Genomic DNA, 16,480 nt, shown 5'->3' with positions numbered 1-16,480 from the left:
GCTCGAGTCTGTTCATTTTACACAGCTTAAAGGTAGGCTACCTGTTCCATGAGCTTTAGGAGTTTTGTTGTAAATCACAACCACCAGTCCTGAGAGAAAAAGTGAGTTTTCCCCAACTGGTTATGAGTGGTAGCTGGGAAACTGATTGCTAATGTCCCAGTAATCCAGGCCTACAGATCGCTCAGTGATTCCCTGTTAAACAGCTTTCATTGTGTCCTCCATCCAATGTCCACATAATGTCACATGAGGCAGCTTAATATAAGTCCATGGGAAAATATCCCTCAGCTCTAAAATCTTTAAACAGTTTCCAGATGACTTTATGGGTTCAGTCGCTGATATTTCATATCTTGTTTCAAGACCCCAAGATGCCAGCAGGACTTGATGGAGGGATGTCATTTCTGCTGTCTTTGGTGTCTAGACCTGCCTCTAGACGGACTGGTTCACAATTGGATCCAGTTTAAGAAACAAAGCCCTTTTTTTTACCCTTTAAATCATAGATTACATTTGGCCCGCGAAGCCATACCAAATTACTATCAGAGCTGGCCTACTGGTATACAGCTAATATATATATTGTTTAGTATTAAGCTTTGCTTGTTCCATATTCAGTTTTTCAGCAAAACGTGTTTGAGTCCATAAGAAAAGATTCATTCTTATATCTGGAGGAATAAATATATTTCAATAAATATTGTCAGCCCACGACTTTGTTCCAGTTTTGAATTTTGGCCCACTGTGTATTTGAGTTTGACACCCCTGCTTTAAATGAAAGGGCAGCACTGCTTTTTTTTTTTTTTTTCGTGTCTAAAAGCCACTGACTCACGAGCACTTCATTCTCAGATCTATGAAATGCATCTTTTGTGTTGATACTTTTCCAGGAAATGTCAGTCAGGTGTTACAGGAGCAGTGTCTGATGCTTTTAAGTGCTTCACATGGTTTAAATCAGAGCAGTAATGGTATCTGCATTAATACATTTCCTTTCTTGAGGCAGTAATTTGCTTCACCTCTGGATTTTTGGAGGAGGTAATGATGCTCCTGTAAGACTCTTTGTAATTGAACTCCTACTAGTTTCCACTGATGTCTGTGAGGGGGGAAAAAAAACCTCCCCACATGTCACCGGCTTTGCTCACCGCGGGGTTTTGTTAATACATTACTCTGACTCTAAGACCCCCTTCCCCACCTCTCCAGTGCTAATCTCTTCCTCCGTGCCTTTCCCCCCTCACCACGAGCCATGTTCCACTTTTGGTTCCATGCCATGCTTGTTGAATTTTTGATGGTGCGTTGGCGGGTGGAGCAGGGCACGCGGCAGCACAGCAAAGGGGGAAGAGAACTGCTGCGTTTCCTCTGTGATGTCTGCTGTGAGAATGCAGAAGTGTCACCTGAGGAAAGGCAGACTGCTCAGTATGAGAGCACACTCAAGTCTTTGGTCTCGCTCGCCAGGACCGGACATTATTTTTGATTTTTTATTCTGCCTACTCCACGCGCTCTCCTTTGAAGTGACTTCCGATTTGCATATCGTTACTGCATATTTCTTTTATTTCCTTCACTTCCTGGAGATACAGTATATACATATAAACATGAGAGCCAAGCAAATGACCAGTAGATGGAGTCAAAAGCCAGTCGTCCTACAAACTGAACACCTTAATGACACCTCCCTTTAGTGTACTGCTGTGTTCCTGAATTATAAAATAGAAACGGAATAGAAGACATTAAAAAGTCATGAAGTGGCCAGAGATGTCAAGCAGCTTATATTGGAGCCGTCTGGCTCAGACGCTCTTTGCTGGAGTTACCAGGTCCAGGAAGACTAACAAAGACCATTAGGTCGCCTACATGTGATGACAACAATCTCCATTTGACAGATTAGTGTGCAAAACACCGTTCTGAAAAACTAATTGTAGAATTAATTTCAAAATCACTGCCAACTCTAAGTGCAAACTTGGTGGTGGTGCAGACCAGTCGCTCTGGTTTTCACCAAACTGAGCTGGACAAAAGCACCAGGGTTCCTTTTAACCTCACAAACTGGGTGAGAAACTACATGAAAGTCGTTAATTAGCATGTTTTTTTATATCTTCTGTGTTTGATCACAGCAAGAAAAAAAATGCAATTGCAAAAATTGCAAGTCATTGCCACATAGTAATGCCGGGCATCTCCGCATGAGAGCCACGCTCGAGTCTTTGTTGAGGTGCCAGAGTATGTCTTGAGTTTTGGGACAACAGGAGAGAATTCACCTAGACTAAAAGATGAAATGAGTTTTTAGCCTTGCTGTTGTTGTGCATCTCTTTAAGGTTATTAAGTCTCTTTGTTTCATTTTGTGTTACTTTGCACTGTTTTTCCATCTGTGCTCATTTTGTCTCTTTGAACCCATTTGTATTCATTTTGCAGCCTCATAATCGTTTGTAGTTACTTACCAAAAGATCTGGTGACTGTGGAGCACATTTGAGTACACTGCCGTGAACATTGCCATGTTCATGAGACAGTTTCAGTTTTATGACATTGTTCGTTGTCCTGCTGGAAGCAGCTGTCAGAAGATGTTCACCGTGGTCAGCAACAGTACTCAGGTAGGCTGTGATGCCCAGAGTGTGCCAGGATAATATCCCCCACCCCATTACAACACTAGCAGCAGCAGCAGCCTGACCCATTAATAAAAAGCAGTCCAGATCCATGCATTCCTGTCATTTATTCTTTAAAAAGAAACCTAATTTAAAGTTCAGGTTGGATACAAGCTTTTCAACGTGCGTTTCAAATTACATTTCGAATAGTAATACTTAAAATATTGTGACAATTTCAATTTCAGCCTCGAGTAGTTTTGACCTTGGGAAGATGAGATGGTAAAAAAAAATAAGCTGAAGCAAAAGCAGCATACAGAATACAAGTGAGAGCATAGCACTATAAAACAAGTATATCACCTTGAGCTAGTTCAAACAGCAGCAGCTTGACTTCTTGTTTATCAGATGTCATCACATCACCTCCGACATGACTGCTCTTTATTGGATCCTGCAAGGAAGACTTTACTGGTCATTTTTGGTCTCTTGCCCCGAGCTACACAGCAGAAAGCCTGGGTGTATGTGCTTACATAAAGGGGGGGTCTAAAATTTTGACGTCAGGGCCCTTGGACTTTAGGAGGGACCATAGATACATTCATGGACAGCAGCTGGATAGCGTAGTGGTAAGACTACACATCTTTGTAGTGGGAGTCACAAGTTCGATTCCTGCCTGGGGTGTCTGTATCCAGTAGGGTCCTAGACCTAGAAAGTGCTACATATGCTACGGCAAGGAGGAGTCAGGACGCCAGAACAGTGGGGGTAATATCACAACCCCCCACTCAGAAGAACAAAGTGAGTCAGAAGATCTTTATCTTGGAGGAAGTCTAAGAAGCTGAAGATGGAACTGGAACCTACAAACCATCCTCCTGTTGTATCCCCCCTGTGGCTGTGCTCTAGCACCACTTCTCAGGCTCAGGTCACCCTATGGATTCAGGCAGGAACAATCAACTTTGGTGGAAGATGCAGAAGGTAGGTGTAGTTGTTCATGTCTTGGCAGGAAACACGTGCTTTGACATGTCGTCACCTCCTTGGCTTAGGTAGTTTATTCTTCTTGTGGTTAGTGTCCTGGTGATGTTTATGAGCACTATTGGTGTCCAGCTGATCTGAATAGCTAATATAAGTAACTTGCTTTAATCAAGCTGGTCAAAAAAAAATAAAATCAAGATTTTTTTTTTTTTTTTTTTTTTTTTTTTTTTTTTAAAAAAAAAACCAAGTATGTTACTCAATAAGTTTGTGGCCAACAGAACAAAGAGCAAAAACCATGTTGAAAGCTTTATTTGACCTTCTTTGAGCAGGTACCAAAATCTGTCAGCATTCATGCACAAAATACTTCAACAAGCAACAGAGACTGCGATACCAACATTTTGAAGAAAGAAGCAAGTGAATACAGTGAAGAATGAAACACTGCAGCATTGCACTGTCTCTTTTCTTAGACGTGTTGACACGAAACGCTCCCCAGGTCCAAGGAGTCGGCTGCAGGTTTTTAAAAGAGATGTAAGTGTTACCAGCGTATGGATTTGGGAGCACAAAAAGGTAAAGGAGGGTTAGGCTGGGCACACATTAAGTTCTCTGCACACCTACCCTACAGATAAAACAGTGACTACAGCAGATTCAAGTCTAAGCAGACAGGGAAGGCTTTATCATTTGAAACCCACAATGCAGTAAGAGTAAAAGAAACATAGAATAAGAAGCAAAGGATAAAAGCATGCTTTATAAACATTGATGAGATTATTCAAAATAGCAATATAAACATTAGTGACAATAATTATCAGGATCAGTTGTAAATGTTACCAGTTCAGTGTCACAACTTTTCCACAACTACACAAATAGTCCCTGAGAGCAGTGTGGGGTTGATCTTTGAAAAATACTCACAAGTTTCCCAGTAAAACTGGAAACGTACTTTTGCTTTAAATTGTGCTCGCTTCTTCTGTTGGTATGTTGTATTTGTTGTAACCTTTGCTTCCATGACGGCCAGGTCTCTCTTGGAAAATTAAATCTCGATGAGACTTTTACCTGGATCCATCAGCCCAAGCTGCGAAACACTGCAATTATAAGAAGACACCCATAAGTGATTACATCCAGGAAGTGGTTTTTTGTTGCACTTTTCTGTTTTTTTTTAAATTACTGTAATTTTCATGTGCTAAGAATTTAATTTAACTGATTTAAGATCTCACTGCTTCTTACTTAAGGTTTTTTGTCTTTTTTGTGTACAAATAAATTCACATAGAAGGTTCAAACACACAGATCTGTTCATACACACTACTGACTATCACAGCATGACCAATAACGAGCCTTTAAAATACACTAATTACAGAGTGTACACAGTCTCAGTGGGTACAGTGAGTCACAGGCTCCCAGGTGGTGTGTTTTGGTTGAAAAGCTGCTGCTGTGGCACACTTCTGGATCATCTCAACACTTAAACATTTTTTTTAATCAGTGTGTGATCAAATATGGAACTTTTCCATCTTTTAACTAGCCAGTACTGAGACATTTTTTTTGTAGTGTCTGTCCCAAATTACAGATCCTGATTCTCGTTGATGGTGAGAGAGACCAGTGAAATGTTCAGGCTTTTATCTTTAATAGTTTCTCAAATATTCGTGTTCGAGCATTGCCTCAGATTTCAATGTGTGAAAAACAGGAAGTGTGTCAATAAACAACTTTTCAAAATAATCTATCTTGAAAACTATTTGATATATGAAGCCAAAATTTCACAGCAATCATAAATGTTCAAAATTATTTATGCAAATCGATGGTCAAGCAGAAGGCTTGGTTGATTTGAAATGGAACAACCCCCTCTGTCCAATAGAGGCCATGCCCCCGCCCGGAAGCAAAACTTTGTCACTGTGTCCTCTGACGGTGGTTATCAAACCCGTGCATGGAAGAAGACTCGTTTAAAGACGAAAAATACAGAAACAATGCATCAAAGTGCATTCTTCCAAGATTTATGCATTCACATGGGATGAATCCCTGTAAAACTCCACATCAAAGACGGCTCCTAGATTGCTGACCGTGTAGCTGGTCAAATTAGGAAAAGCATGAAGTAAACAGCTCTGCAGTGCAGAGCAGTTAACTAAACTGTGTGGCCCAAACACAACATGCTTAGTGCTGCTGGTGTGGGAAACAACAGCTGGGATTATTCTCCCTGTTCTGTTCTTATGCCACAACATCTGCTTTCTGTGGCTTTTTTTGTTTGTTCACACAACATTTTATGAATAAAATAGCTCACCTGTCTCTCCTCCACTCCTCAGTAGTTCCTCCCCATGCACAGTGGAGTTTTTCACTCTCAAACAGCCACTGAAATTACAAGTTGAGGGGAAGATAAACAAGCGTCTCCATAAACGCAGTTGCATGAAGCTATCATTTATTCAGACCAACAGAAACACTATTCTTCTGATTTCTTTCATTTTGAGAAGAGAGAAAAACATGAAGAGTAAAATATTGAAATAACATTTGAACCAAATAAGTCACTTCCTGCCACTGGAAATGCCTCCAGTCACAACTGTTAGAAATCCCACAATGCACCTGTAAATTTACAGGTCAAATAAACTACCACAAGCGCCCAGAACTGCTGTTTGCAGATGTTACTGCATTTGTGAAATATAGCCTGATTACTGTAAAATAATATATTATTTTATATATATATTGACATCACATCCTTGATGCCACTTTAGAGCCACAAGACCTTGTCAAAGCAACACTAACAAAACTATATAGAGGAATACCCATATTCCCAGGCACACACACTCTCACACACCTTTTGACTAGGTTGTTTCTGTGCACATTAGCCCTTTTTTTGTTTTTAGAAAAACAAAATATGCAAGAAGGATGGAATGACGGCTGAATGAGCAGAATGCCAGGAAAATCTATTCAAATTCTGTTGAATTTGCCAGGGATGTACTTAAAAATGTAAAATCTGCCAATAGACTACAATTACAATGTCACAACTATTTTACAACATACTGACTTAAATGACACATCACCAACAAAAGGAGTTGGTATCTACAGCAGGAAAATATTGATCTTTAAAGATGAGTAAGAGGCAACAGGAAAGAAGTATGTTACCCTATTTTAAGGGGAGAGGGGGTCGGCTTACCTTATTTAAAGTGAAGATCACAACATCGAGTTTTCTGGGATGCAAACATGTTAATCACCCTGTCGTTGAAGTCAAACGACACCAAGTGCTTTAGAGTCTAAAGCAATGCGGTGTCCTTCATCCAGGTGGCAGGCGATGTTAACTTTACCCTATTTCCAATGTGACTTGTGCTTCATTCGTGTTTCCTAATTTTGTCAGATAAATGCTTCAAATCCACAATTCCTTGTTGAATTCAAGCTGTGTCTCCTCCAAAAAGCAGGCATGGGACACAGTAAAGTGAATTCCTGCTTTCCGTTAGCTAGTCCTTTCGTTGAAACCACATAACACAAACTTTACGATTCTGTCGTTTGTGTTATTTGAACATCGTTTCGATGATGTGGTCCCAGTCTCTTAACCTTTTCGTCCAAAGATATAGAAGAAAATATACAACTAAGTAAATAATCCACTTCGGTTATGCTAACGCTCGTCGCTGCCGCCATATTGATTTCGCTTCCTGTCACTCGTTCGCCAAAATTCCCGCCTCTGGGCTGAACAGCAAATTAAGGGGCCGTGACCTGACGCCTGTCACTCACTACTCCATGAAGATGAATGGTAGCTGATGCTGCGGTGCATATGCTTTGAGAATTGACTATGTGCACGAGACAATGCTAACTTCCTGAATTTTGTGTTTTTGTTGTTTCCTTTATCTTTTCTGAGTTCTCTCCTTGTTACGAGAAAATATTGTTCGGTTTCTTTAAGTACCCCATGCACAGGGCAAACGAATTTTATTTGATTAATTTATTGATATTATTGGCTAAATTTCATATACATAAGTCGAAATTTTCTAACGCAAAACCATCCTTTCGGTACTTTTTAAATGAAACCAAACAATATGTTAAAACCATACAACATTCTCAAAATCAAAAAGCTGTCAAAACCATAAACCTATGTTCCCTGTTCAATATCACTGTCTATTTTGCTTTTTTATACGAACCCCCTGACATTGTGTTTGCTATTTTGTATTTGTATATCTGTATTTTGTGCTTTGTCAATAAAACGTATTAAAAAAAAAAACAAAAAACACAATGCTAACTTCCTGGTTTGAGACCGGATATGGGGTTGTGCATTTCCGGTAGCTTTACTTTGCGGTCAATCGCTACTGCGAAGATATACTCCAAAATCATGTCCAAAACTTGAAAACGGAAAGATTGCGTTAAATTACAAAGAGCAGAAGGTGGGAACACTCACCACTGTTGTGTCATAAAAAATCTAATGATCAATTTTGACGTTTAAAGAGTTTAGATCGATCAGTTGTTTACATCACTCAACACAAGCAGAACTGCATCACTGCAGCAGAAGACACATCGTCCACATTCAGAAGCACATCTCTGTATAGTGACTGGTCTCATGATCTAAACAGGCAAATGTTCAGCATTCAAACTACAGGTGAAGAATAGTCAAACCAGATGTTTCCCCCGTTATGTCGATATCAGCTAGTCAAGTACACACCTACACAGCATGTTAACAAACCGTGAAAAAAGCCACACAAAAAATGAATGATTGCTGGTAAGGGTTTCTATACATTAGTATTTACGAAGGGTATGTTGTGACTTACCTTCAAAATTACAGCGGTCCCTCGCTATAACGCGGTTCACCTTTCACCTCGCTGTTTCACAGATTTTTTTAGTGCAAGTTTGCATGCTTTTTTTTTTTTTACATCACATTGTGTCCTGCGTCCTGATCGCTGCAGACGATCTCCTCCATGACGTCTCTCCTGTACAGTACAGAATCGCTGCAGTGTGACTCTGAAGTGCAGTACTGTATGTCCACGATGTCCAGGAAACGTTTTGCACCGTCAAAAAATAAAATTGGCTACTTGATTTCACCTATCGCTGGTTATTTTTAGAACATAACAGCTGAGAAATATAACATTTGAATCCCTTTTCTCTTTTTCTCTGAGGCGCGGGGGAAAAATATCGACAAGTCGATGAACATCATTTACAGATATATTGGGTTAATGCCCGAGACATCTATAGACATGTAAATCGCCGCTTGATTCATTCATTTGCTTAACTTGTTTTAGACAGTAAACAGGGCGCGAATAGGACACCGGAAACAAAGCTCCCCACAGGAGTTTCCGCACCGGAAGTAGCATATGCTAACGTGCACATAGTCAATAAGCCAATGTAGCTAAATCCTGTGGGGGTTTTTTTTTTTCTTTTGACTATTTGGTGTTGTTGCTGCACTTCGTTACACCAGCGTTTAAGTAATCTGTTCTAAGATTATTTGAAATTTATATAAATATATTTATTTTTTATTGAAAAAGATAGGAGGGCTTAGCCCTGTCAGCCCATTCATACCAGCGGTCCCTGCCTGCATGTGTGGATAGCAGGGTGAACGGTGGCCTTGTCCCTTGCACACAGAGATTTCTTCCAATTTTCTGAATATTTTGATGTTATTGTAACATAAATGATTAAATAAAATTCTTCTCATAGTGATAAAACATTATTCTAAATTCATTCCAATATTTTTAGAGGCTATTTCTTTGATGCTCTTTTTATATTCAGTCTTGCTTCTAAACCTAATTAGACTTGAGCTCTTCGTTTTCACAAAATATTGAATTTCTATGTTCTCTTGGGAATAAAAAATGGCCTTATTATAGTCACAGTTGCATTCTGTATTTATTTACAAGTTACGCAGCTTCACAACTGTTTTGGACCTGAGGTTGTGCCCTGCCAACAACACAGAGACCGCTTTGAACACCTTAAACTGGCACAGATTTTTTTCTGTTAATAATTAGAGTTTTATTTATTTATTTCCCTCAGCCATTACTGAAAATTGCTTTCCAGGGGAAGAATATTTTTTCTTTACATCTTCAAATCATCATCTTGTTATGAGAGGCCTCATTAGCCTAATGATGGAAACAAAGAGCAAAGGCATGATACTTTCAAGGATATTGAAAACCTCTTCAAAGCTGTCTTCTAAACCTTGCCCTACAGAACAAATGTGCCCACGTGGGACAATAAAGTCAGGTCCATTAAATTGAATACCAGAGAGCGCTGTTATGACGTACAGCTGCTAACCTGTTTTAATGCAAATGTGCAGATTGAGATTTGAGCGTCTTTTTGATTGAGTTTGTAATTGCTTGTTCCACCTCATTGGCTTTACCTGATTTAATAATTCATTATAACAATATGCCTCATAAACATTAGAAGGGGAAGTTGGTAGTTGATAGTCAGATGTGGCTTTTCTCAAGTGTTCACTTACTCATTCTCTGTTTGAGATGCGCACATGGTACCTCAGGGGCTTTCCTCACTCGGTGATGACCCCACTGACGACCGTGTTGTCTGAACTGAACCGCTATGAACATCTGCGCCAGCTGCCGCATCTCTTTCATGTAAGGTAGCTTGAATGTAATGCTTCTGTACTAACGCCAAGGAAATCTGCTTTCAGGCCAACTAGCTAGTAGTAGTAGTGGCTATCTTCTGTCCCACTTATGCCCCACTGGATTCACGGACACTTGGTTTGTGGCTTTGCTGTTAGTCCACTAATAATATGGTGCCAACAGCTTTTCTTAAAGCTGCACTAATAATGACTGTTTTTACATTAGAAGTTATAAAGTCTCTTACTGCATCGCTAAAGGGGATGATGTGGATGATGATTGTCCTCCTTCAGCCGGTCCCTTTAAGGGCCACCACAACAGATCATCTGCCTCCATCTCACCCTATTCCTAGCATCCTCTTCTGTCACACCACCACCTCTACATGTCCTCCTTCCCTACATCCATGAATCTCCTTTCTAGTCTTCCTCTTTTCCTCCTGTCTGCCAGCTCTATATTCAGCATCAATATAGCCACTGTCCCTCCTCTGCACATGTCCAAACCATCTCAGCCTTTCTTCTCTAACATTGTCTCCTAGTCGTTCACCCTGAGGTGTCCTTCTTATGTTCTGATCCTGTTCATTTTGGTCACTCCCAGAAAAATCTGAGCATCCTCACCTCCTGTCTTTTGCTCAGCACCGCCACCTCCAAACCATCTGTAACCAATACGTCTACTCACCAAAGAATGAGTGAAGCAATATGGATAACAGCAGAGGACAATTTATTTAGGGTCTGATGGCAATTTACCATCGGTGTCCAGCACTTTAAAGGATTGATGGACTGGAGCACATCTGTCCTTAACATACCCTCTTAAACATCAGCTTGACACTGATATATCAAAGGAAACTTAACCGACTTTGAATGCAAATGTTTCAACCTGAACAACTTAAAACTTCTCTGGGATACAATGTAAACAAAGACAAGAAGAAGAAAAATATTTCCATCAATAGTCACTTTTCCTAACCAGGAGACAAGTGAATATATTATGTAAAGAGTCCCTTTTCTCAGTCCTGGGGTTGTAACACCACAACCTCCTCAGTCCGTAATCAGAGAGTGTCTATTTGACAATAACCAAAATGTCTTTGGATAGTCTTTGTGAATGCAAACAAAACAAAACAAAAAAAAACAAATGATATTAGCTGGCCAGCAAAATAAAGAGTGTATGGCACTGAGTGCGGGCGTGTGTGTGAGTACTTCGGTCCAAATAATCAAGGTCCGGATGGATGAAGGGATGGCGGCCGCTTGTCCTTTAATGGCACAGCAGCGAGGCAGCACAGCAGCGAGGCGTCTGGCAGGAGAACGAACAATAGTCCTTTTCAAGGCTACTGCAGAAGGCGATATTCCCCGCTAGCTCACCCCAGCTTGCTCTCTGGCACAGCTACAAGCCACGTGAGCTCATAGCCCCATAGTGACATACGAACTTGGCTACCAACGTCCGCTTAGCATGGCGGCTAATTGTCGAGCTTGCTAGCTTAGCCTCGATTAGCACCTTAATAACCATTACTACACATCACATCATAGCAAACACATGATAACACATGGAATAGTATAATATACATACGAAACAGATTTTTACCTGGCAGGAGAACGAACAATAGTCTTTTTCAAGGCTACTGCAGAAGGCGATATTCCCCGCTAGCTCACCCCAGCTTGCTCTCTGGCACAGCTACAAGCCACGTGAGCTCATAGCCCCTCCCGCTAGGATGTACTACCACAGTCGACTGTCGTAAAGCAGCCGCAAACCAATAGCAATAAAAAAAAACTCAAAATCATTGAAGAACATTTTATAACACCCAATATAGGTATATACATATATACTGAATATCACACAATATCAGATAACCAAATTAACACTGGGTTACATCCACCCCTGCTTAAAGTGTGACGTCCCCGTCACTATCACCCGACAGAGATTGCACTAACCCAGCAATCTGTTGTTGTAATGACAGGAAAAAGTTATTGAGCAATGCAAGTGTCATCGGAAGCCGTGGCTCTCTACCAAACATCAGAAGGAAGGGCGCTTCTCCAGTTGCGTCATGTTTTGTACAGTTATAAGCATGTACAAGGGGGCGAACATACTTCCTCCACTCCTCTTTTTTTTTTTTCTTTTCCTCCAGTTGCTCTCTGGTACAAGCATCCAGCGCTGTGGGAGGGTGCCAGAAGGCCTGCCGTCATCTGTGGCTACGAGTGTTCGAGCCTGCACTTTAGTTGAGGTGCCGCTCATGTAACGTCTCCTGCGCATTTCTTTTAATTGACTCTCTTTCTCATGCGTTCTGATTTTAAAAAGCAGCTCTGAGAAAGTGGGAATAACATGATGTGCAGATCCCACTATTTCTTTTAGATGCAGAGTGGCAATTAGAGAGTCATCCCAGCAACCTCTGAGGAACTGCTTTAGTAGCTGAACATCAAAATCACTTCTAGGTATGCCATTACCGTCAACTACCTCCTGCAGCAACGTCTGGAGTCGGCGCAAGTAATCAGATGCCTTTTCTCCACTATTCTGATGAGTCTCTAGGTACTGGATATACAGCTCTTCACCTCCAGTGACATTGCCATAAGCCTTGTCAAGCTCATCGAGATAGTCTTTTGGTGATGCTTGAGACCCAATAGAAAGGGCCACATTCAAAGCAGGGCTAGCCAAGCTATCGAGGAAAACACGGCGCTGCTGCCCTTCGGAAAGGGTAGAGTCATTTAGTACCTGTTTAGCTCTAAGTCGCCATACCCTGTACTCTACCTCATTAGGGGGTTTTGGAGAGTTTCCTGAAAATGAGCGGAGCTCAAAACCAGAGGGAGTGTGCATGGGCGAGTCATGTTTTACAATGTGCTCCACAATGACTCTCTGAACCTCCGCTGGCAAAGGATCAACAAGCAGGGAGTCCGCATCAAGTGCCTGTTTAGCCTTGGGCACATGGCCATCATCACAGGCGGCAGTTGACCTGGGACCTGGTGTGGACTGAGTTTTAACTCCCAAGGCAGGAGTTGAGGTAGCTAACCCCTTATATGTATCATTTTTCCCACACATGTGGCTCACTGCAGCCTGATTTAAAGTCATGGGGCTCACATTATATGCTAATGCCAGTTCGTTTACTTGTTCTCTGAAACTAGCAGTCACATCATCAATTGCTCGAGCGAGGGGGACCACATCATGCGCCAGGTGAAAACTGTCAGGTCCCTGAGGACAGTACTCATCTATCTGAATAACCTCCCAACACTCCCCATCTGCTGAATGTTCTCCATCTAAGAGCATTGGGGTAATGCACTCCATGAACTGACACAAAATAGTGTCAGGGAGACTATCTATTTGTTGAATTTTGACAACGTGATCCAGCAAAGCGAATGCTCTTTGCACCTCTTGTAGTTTAATCTCGGCTTTAGCCCCTTTTAACAAAACAGTGTACTCTGGATCAAAACCATACCTGTCACAAAACTCCATTGTCTCTCTCTGCAAAGCAGTAGATGAATTCACAGATGTCTGTGCATGTGCTTCAGGATAAAGTTAGTGATGCGCTCCAGTCCCTGTTCGGGCGCCAATTTTTTTCCTACTACTCTTAGTTGTAACCAATACGTCTACTCACCAAAGAATGAGTGAAGCAATATGGATAACAGCAGAGGACAATTTATTTAGGGTCTGATGGCAATTTACCATCGGTGTCCAGCACTTTAAAGGATTGATGGACTGGAGCACATCTGTCCTTAACATACCCTCTTAAACATCAGCTTGACACTGATATATCAAAGGAAACTTAACCGACTTTGAATGCAAATGTTTCAACCTGAACAACTTAAAACTTCTCTGGGATACAATGTAAACAAAGACAAGAAGAAGAAAAATATTTCCATCAATAGTCACTTTTCCTAACCAGGAGACAAGTGAATATATTATGTAAAGAGTCCCTTTTCTCAGTCCTGGGGTTGTAACACCACAACCTCCTCAGTCCGTAATCAGAGAGTGTCTATTTGACAATAACCAAAATGTCTTTGGATAGTCTTTGTGAATGCAAACAAAACAAAACAAAAAAAAACAAATGATATTAGCTGGCCAGCAAAATAAAGAGTGTATGGCACTGAGTGCGGGCGTGTGTGTGAGTACTTCGGTCCAAATAATCAAGGTCCGGATGGATGAAGGGATGGCGGCCGCTTGTCCTTTAATGGCACAGCAGCGAGGCAGCACAGCAGCGAGGCGTCTGGCAGGAGAACGAACAATAGTCCTTTTCAAGGCTACTGCAGAAGGCGATATTCCCCGCTAGCTCACCCCAGCTTGCTCTCTGGCACAGCTACAAGCCACGTGAGCTCATAGCCCCATAGTGACATACGAACTTGGCTACCAACGTCCGCTTAGCATGGCGGCTAATTGTCGAGCTTGCTAGCTTAGCCTCGATTAGCACCTTAATAACCATTACTACACATCACATCATAGCAAACACATGATAACACATGGAATAGTATAATATACATACGAAACAGATTTTTACCTGGCAGGAGAACGAACAATAGTCCTTTTCAAGGCTACTGCAGAAGGCGATATTCCCCGCTAGCTCACCCCAGCTTGCTCTCTGGCACAGCTACAAGCCACGTGAGCTCATAGCCCCTCCCGCTAGGATGTACTACCACAGTCGACTGTCGTAAAGCAGCCGCAAACCAATAGCAATAAAAAAAACTCAAAATCATTGAAGAACATTTTATAACACCCAATATAGGTATATACATATATACTGAATATCACACAATATCAGATAACCAAATTAACACTGGGTTACACATCCATCATAGCAAATCTCAATAACATATCGCAAGCCTTCCCTTTCACTCTTGCTTGTATCCTGTCACAAATCACCCTTGACACTCTTCTTCACCTTTCTTGTGCAATGTTTGTTGCTTTCATATTGTTGGCTCCAGGTATTTAAAGTCGTCGACCTTGACTATAAGTTGTGGATAACTTTAGGGCTTAAAATCCTCCTGAAAACTGAGGAAAATACTTTTTTTTGCGATGTCCTGCGACTTTAAACAGGTCATCCCCTTTCTATAATTTTAATGGGATTCACAGGGACTGAAAATATTTTGTAGCCTTAAGTGGCCACTCCAAAATTTGCTATTTTTGACACCTCGGTGCTAAGTACATTTTCAGTCTGAGGTTGCTGCTTGCTAAAGAAATTTCAGCGTTGTGTTTATGGGCTCATTTGATGCCTCCAAGTCAACAAAAAGGAACAAACCTACAGAGAATTATCACCCATCTCACAGACATCTCCTAGACGGGGGATAATTCACAGTCAAAGTTAACAACAGTGAGTAAGCTGCAGCCACACATTTACAGATATTTTCTGCAGGAATGAGTAGAGACTAAAGTAGCTGACGAAAGCACATTTTAACCACTGATATTAGCATTTCTGCTGCTAAGTGGACGTTATGAAAGAGCAGATGGACGTAGAGAATCTAGATCCTGCAAAGGTCAGTCCAGTGCAACTCTGAATGTGACAACACTCAGTACTAGCAGAAAATGTTTCAAACCAGTCAATTCTTTCAGGAAATTACACACCTTCAAGACCAGAAGGCATGTCAAGCCACTGACCGCTTTCTGTGGCACATGTCAGACTTATCTCTGGCAGCGAGAGATAAAGTCTGCAGGTTCATCCAGACAACCTACAGATGGCATTGACACAGCTTCATCATCTCAGGAACGCGCACACACACACACACGGGCTTGCATTGTTGTCTACAAAAGGCAATTTCAGCAGAGGTAGCCAGGGTGCTAAAGGGTGCACAACTCTCTGCTGGCAAATGTCATACGGGCAAGTTGATTCTGCTCATTCGTGTGAATCATTAATGAAATGAAGGTCTGTGGAGGGTAGGGGTGCACATCTTCACACTTTAACTGCAGTTATAACCTTCCTCCCAAATCCTCTCTTTTTGCTGATTTCATCCAGACTGGTTGGTTTAGTTAAACATATCTCAAGGCACAACATGAACTTTAGATATGTCTGCTATCACAGCTTGTTCCGTGACCCACGATTATTCAGATTTATGTAAAAGAGAACGTGAGATGTTTTATCCAAGGAGTATTTGCATTAAAAGCCTTATGGGCTAATCACCACTTCTTAAATAGTGGATATGAGCGATTAAGAGGGGAGACTCTTATACTCGATACTATCTCTGCAACTTCATTTAGTATTTTCGTCCGAGGAGTTCTGACAAATGTCCTTAGGAATCATTATCAAATATAGAGCTCTGGTGAGAACTCAAATTGTAATAGGTACTCCACGTGTAAGCAAAGGCCTTTAAAAACAAACAGTTTTGAGTAAATTAGATTATGAACCCAAGACACACAGGCAAGAGACTGCTAAGTCTTAATTCCTTTAGACCTTAGTGCACCCGTTCAGATTTGAGCATGAAATTTTAATGGACCCACTTAAGCACTAAGGTGGGTATCTGGCTCGGTGCAGTGCTGTCTCAGAGCCCATCTTTGTAACAGGCCGCTGATAATTTATCCTCTGGAGTC

General features: G+C 41.3%; 1 protein-coding gene across 3 annotated transcripts; it reads right to left on the bottom strand.

Moving 5' to 3' along the window:
* Positions 1–3,795: 3,795 nt before the first annotated feature.
* Positions 3,796–14,639, bottom strand: LOC146551884 (uncharacterized). 3 transcript variants are annotated; one of them, XR_014889985.1, is made up of 4 exons: positions 14,460–14,639; positions 5,764–5,831; positions 4,438–4,579; positions 3,796–4,010 (listed from the first exon to the last, which is right to left on the bottom strand). XR_014889985.1 is itself a non-coding variant. In XM_085257614.1 (3 exons), the coding sequence occupies exon 1, from the start codon at positions 13,418–13,420 to the stop codon at positions 11,993–11,995; it is 1,428 nt and encodes a 475-aa protein (XP_085113740.1). In that variant the 5' UTR covers positions 13,421–14,453; the 3' UTR covers positions 3,796–4,579; positions 5,764–5,831; positions 11,564–11,992. The 3 variants fall into 3 exon arrangements, 1 of the variants encoding a protein (XP_085113740.1); XR_014889984.1 differs by lacking the exon at positions 14,460–14,639 and adding an exon at positions 6,631–8,505; XM_085257614.1 differs by lacking the exon at positions 14,460–14,639 and adding an exon at positions 11,564–14,453 and having other exon boundaries at positions 3,796–4,579.
* Positions 14,640–16,480: the final 1,841 nt, after the last annotated feature.

The sequence above is a fragment of the Mchenga conophoros genome, linkage group LG19 (genome assembly GCF_057382185.1).
Source record: "Mchenga conophoros isolate Kocher_MC1m ecotype Shallow Benthic linkage group LG19, M_conophoros_male_GT1.1, whole genome shotgun sequence".
In the NCBI taxonomy this organism is placed as follows: domain Eukaryota; kingdom Metazoa; phylum Chordata; class Actinopteri; order Cichliformes; family Cichlidae; genus Mchenga; species Mchenga conophoros.
This window is presented reverse-complemented; position numbering and strand designations above follow the sequence as displayed.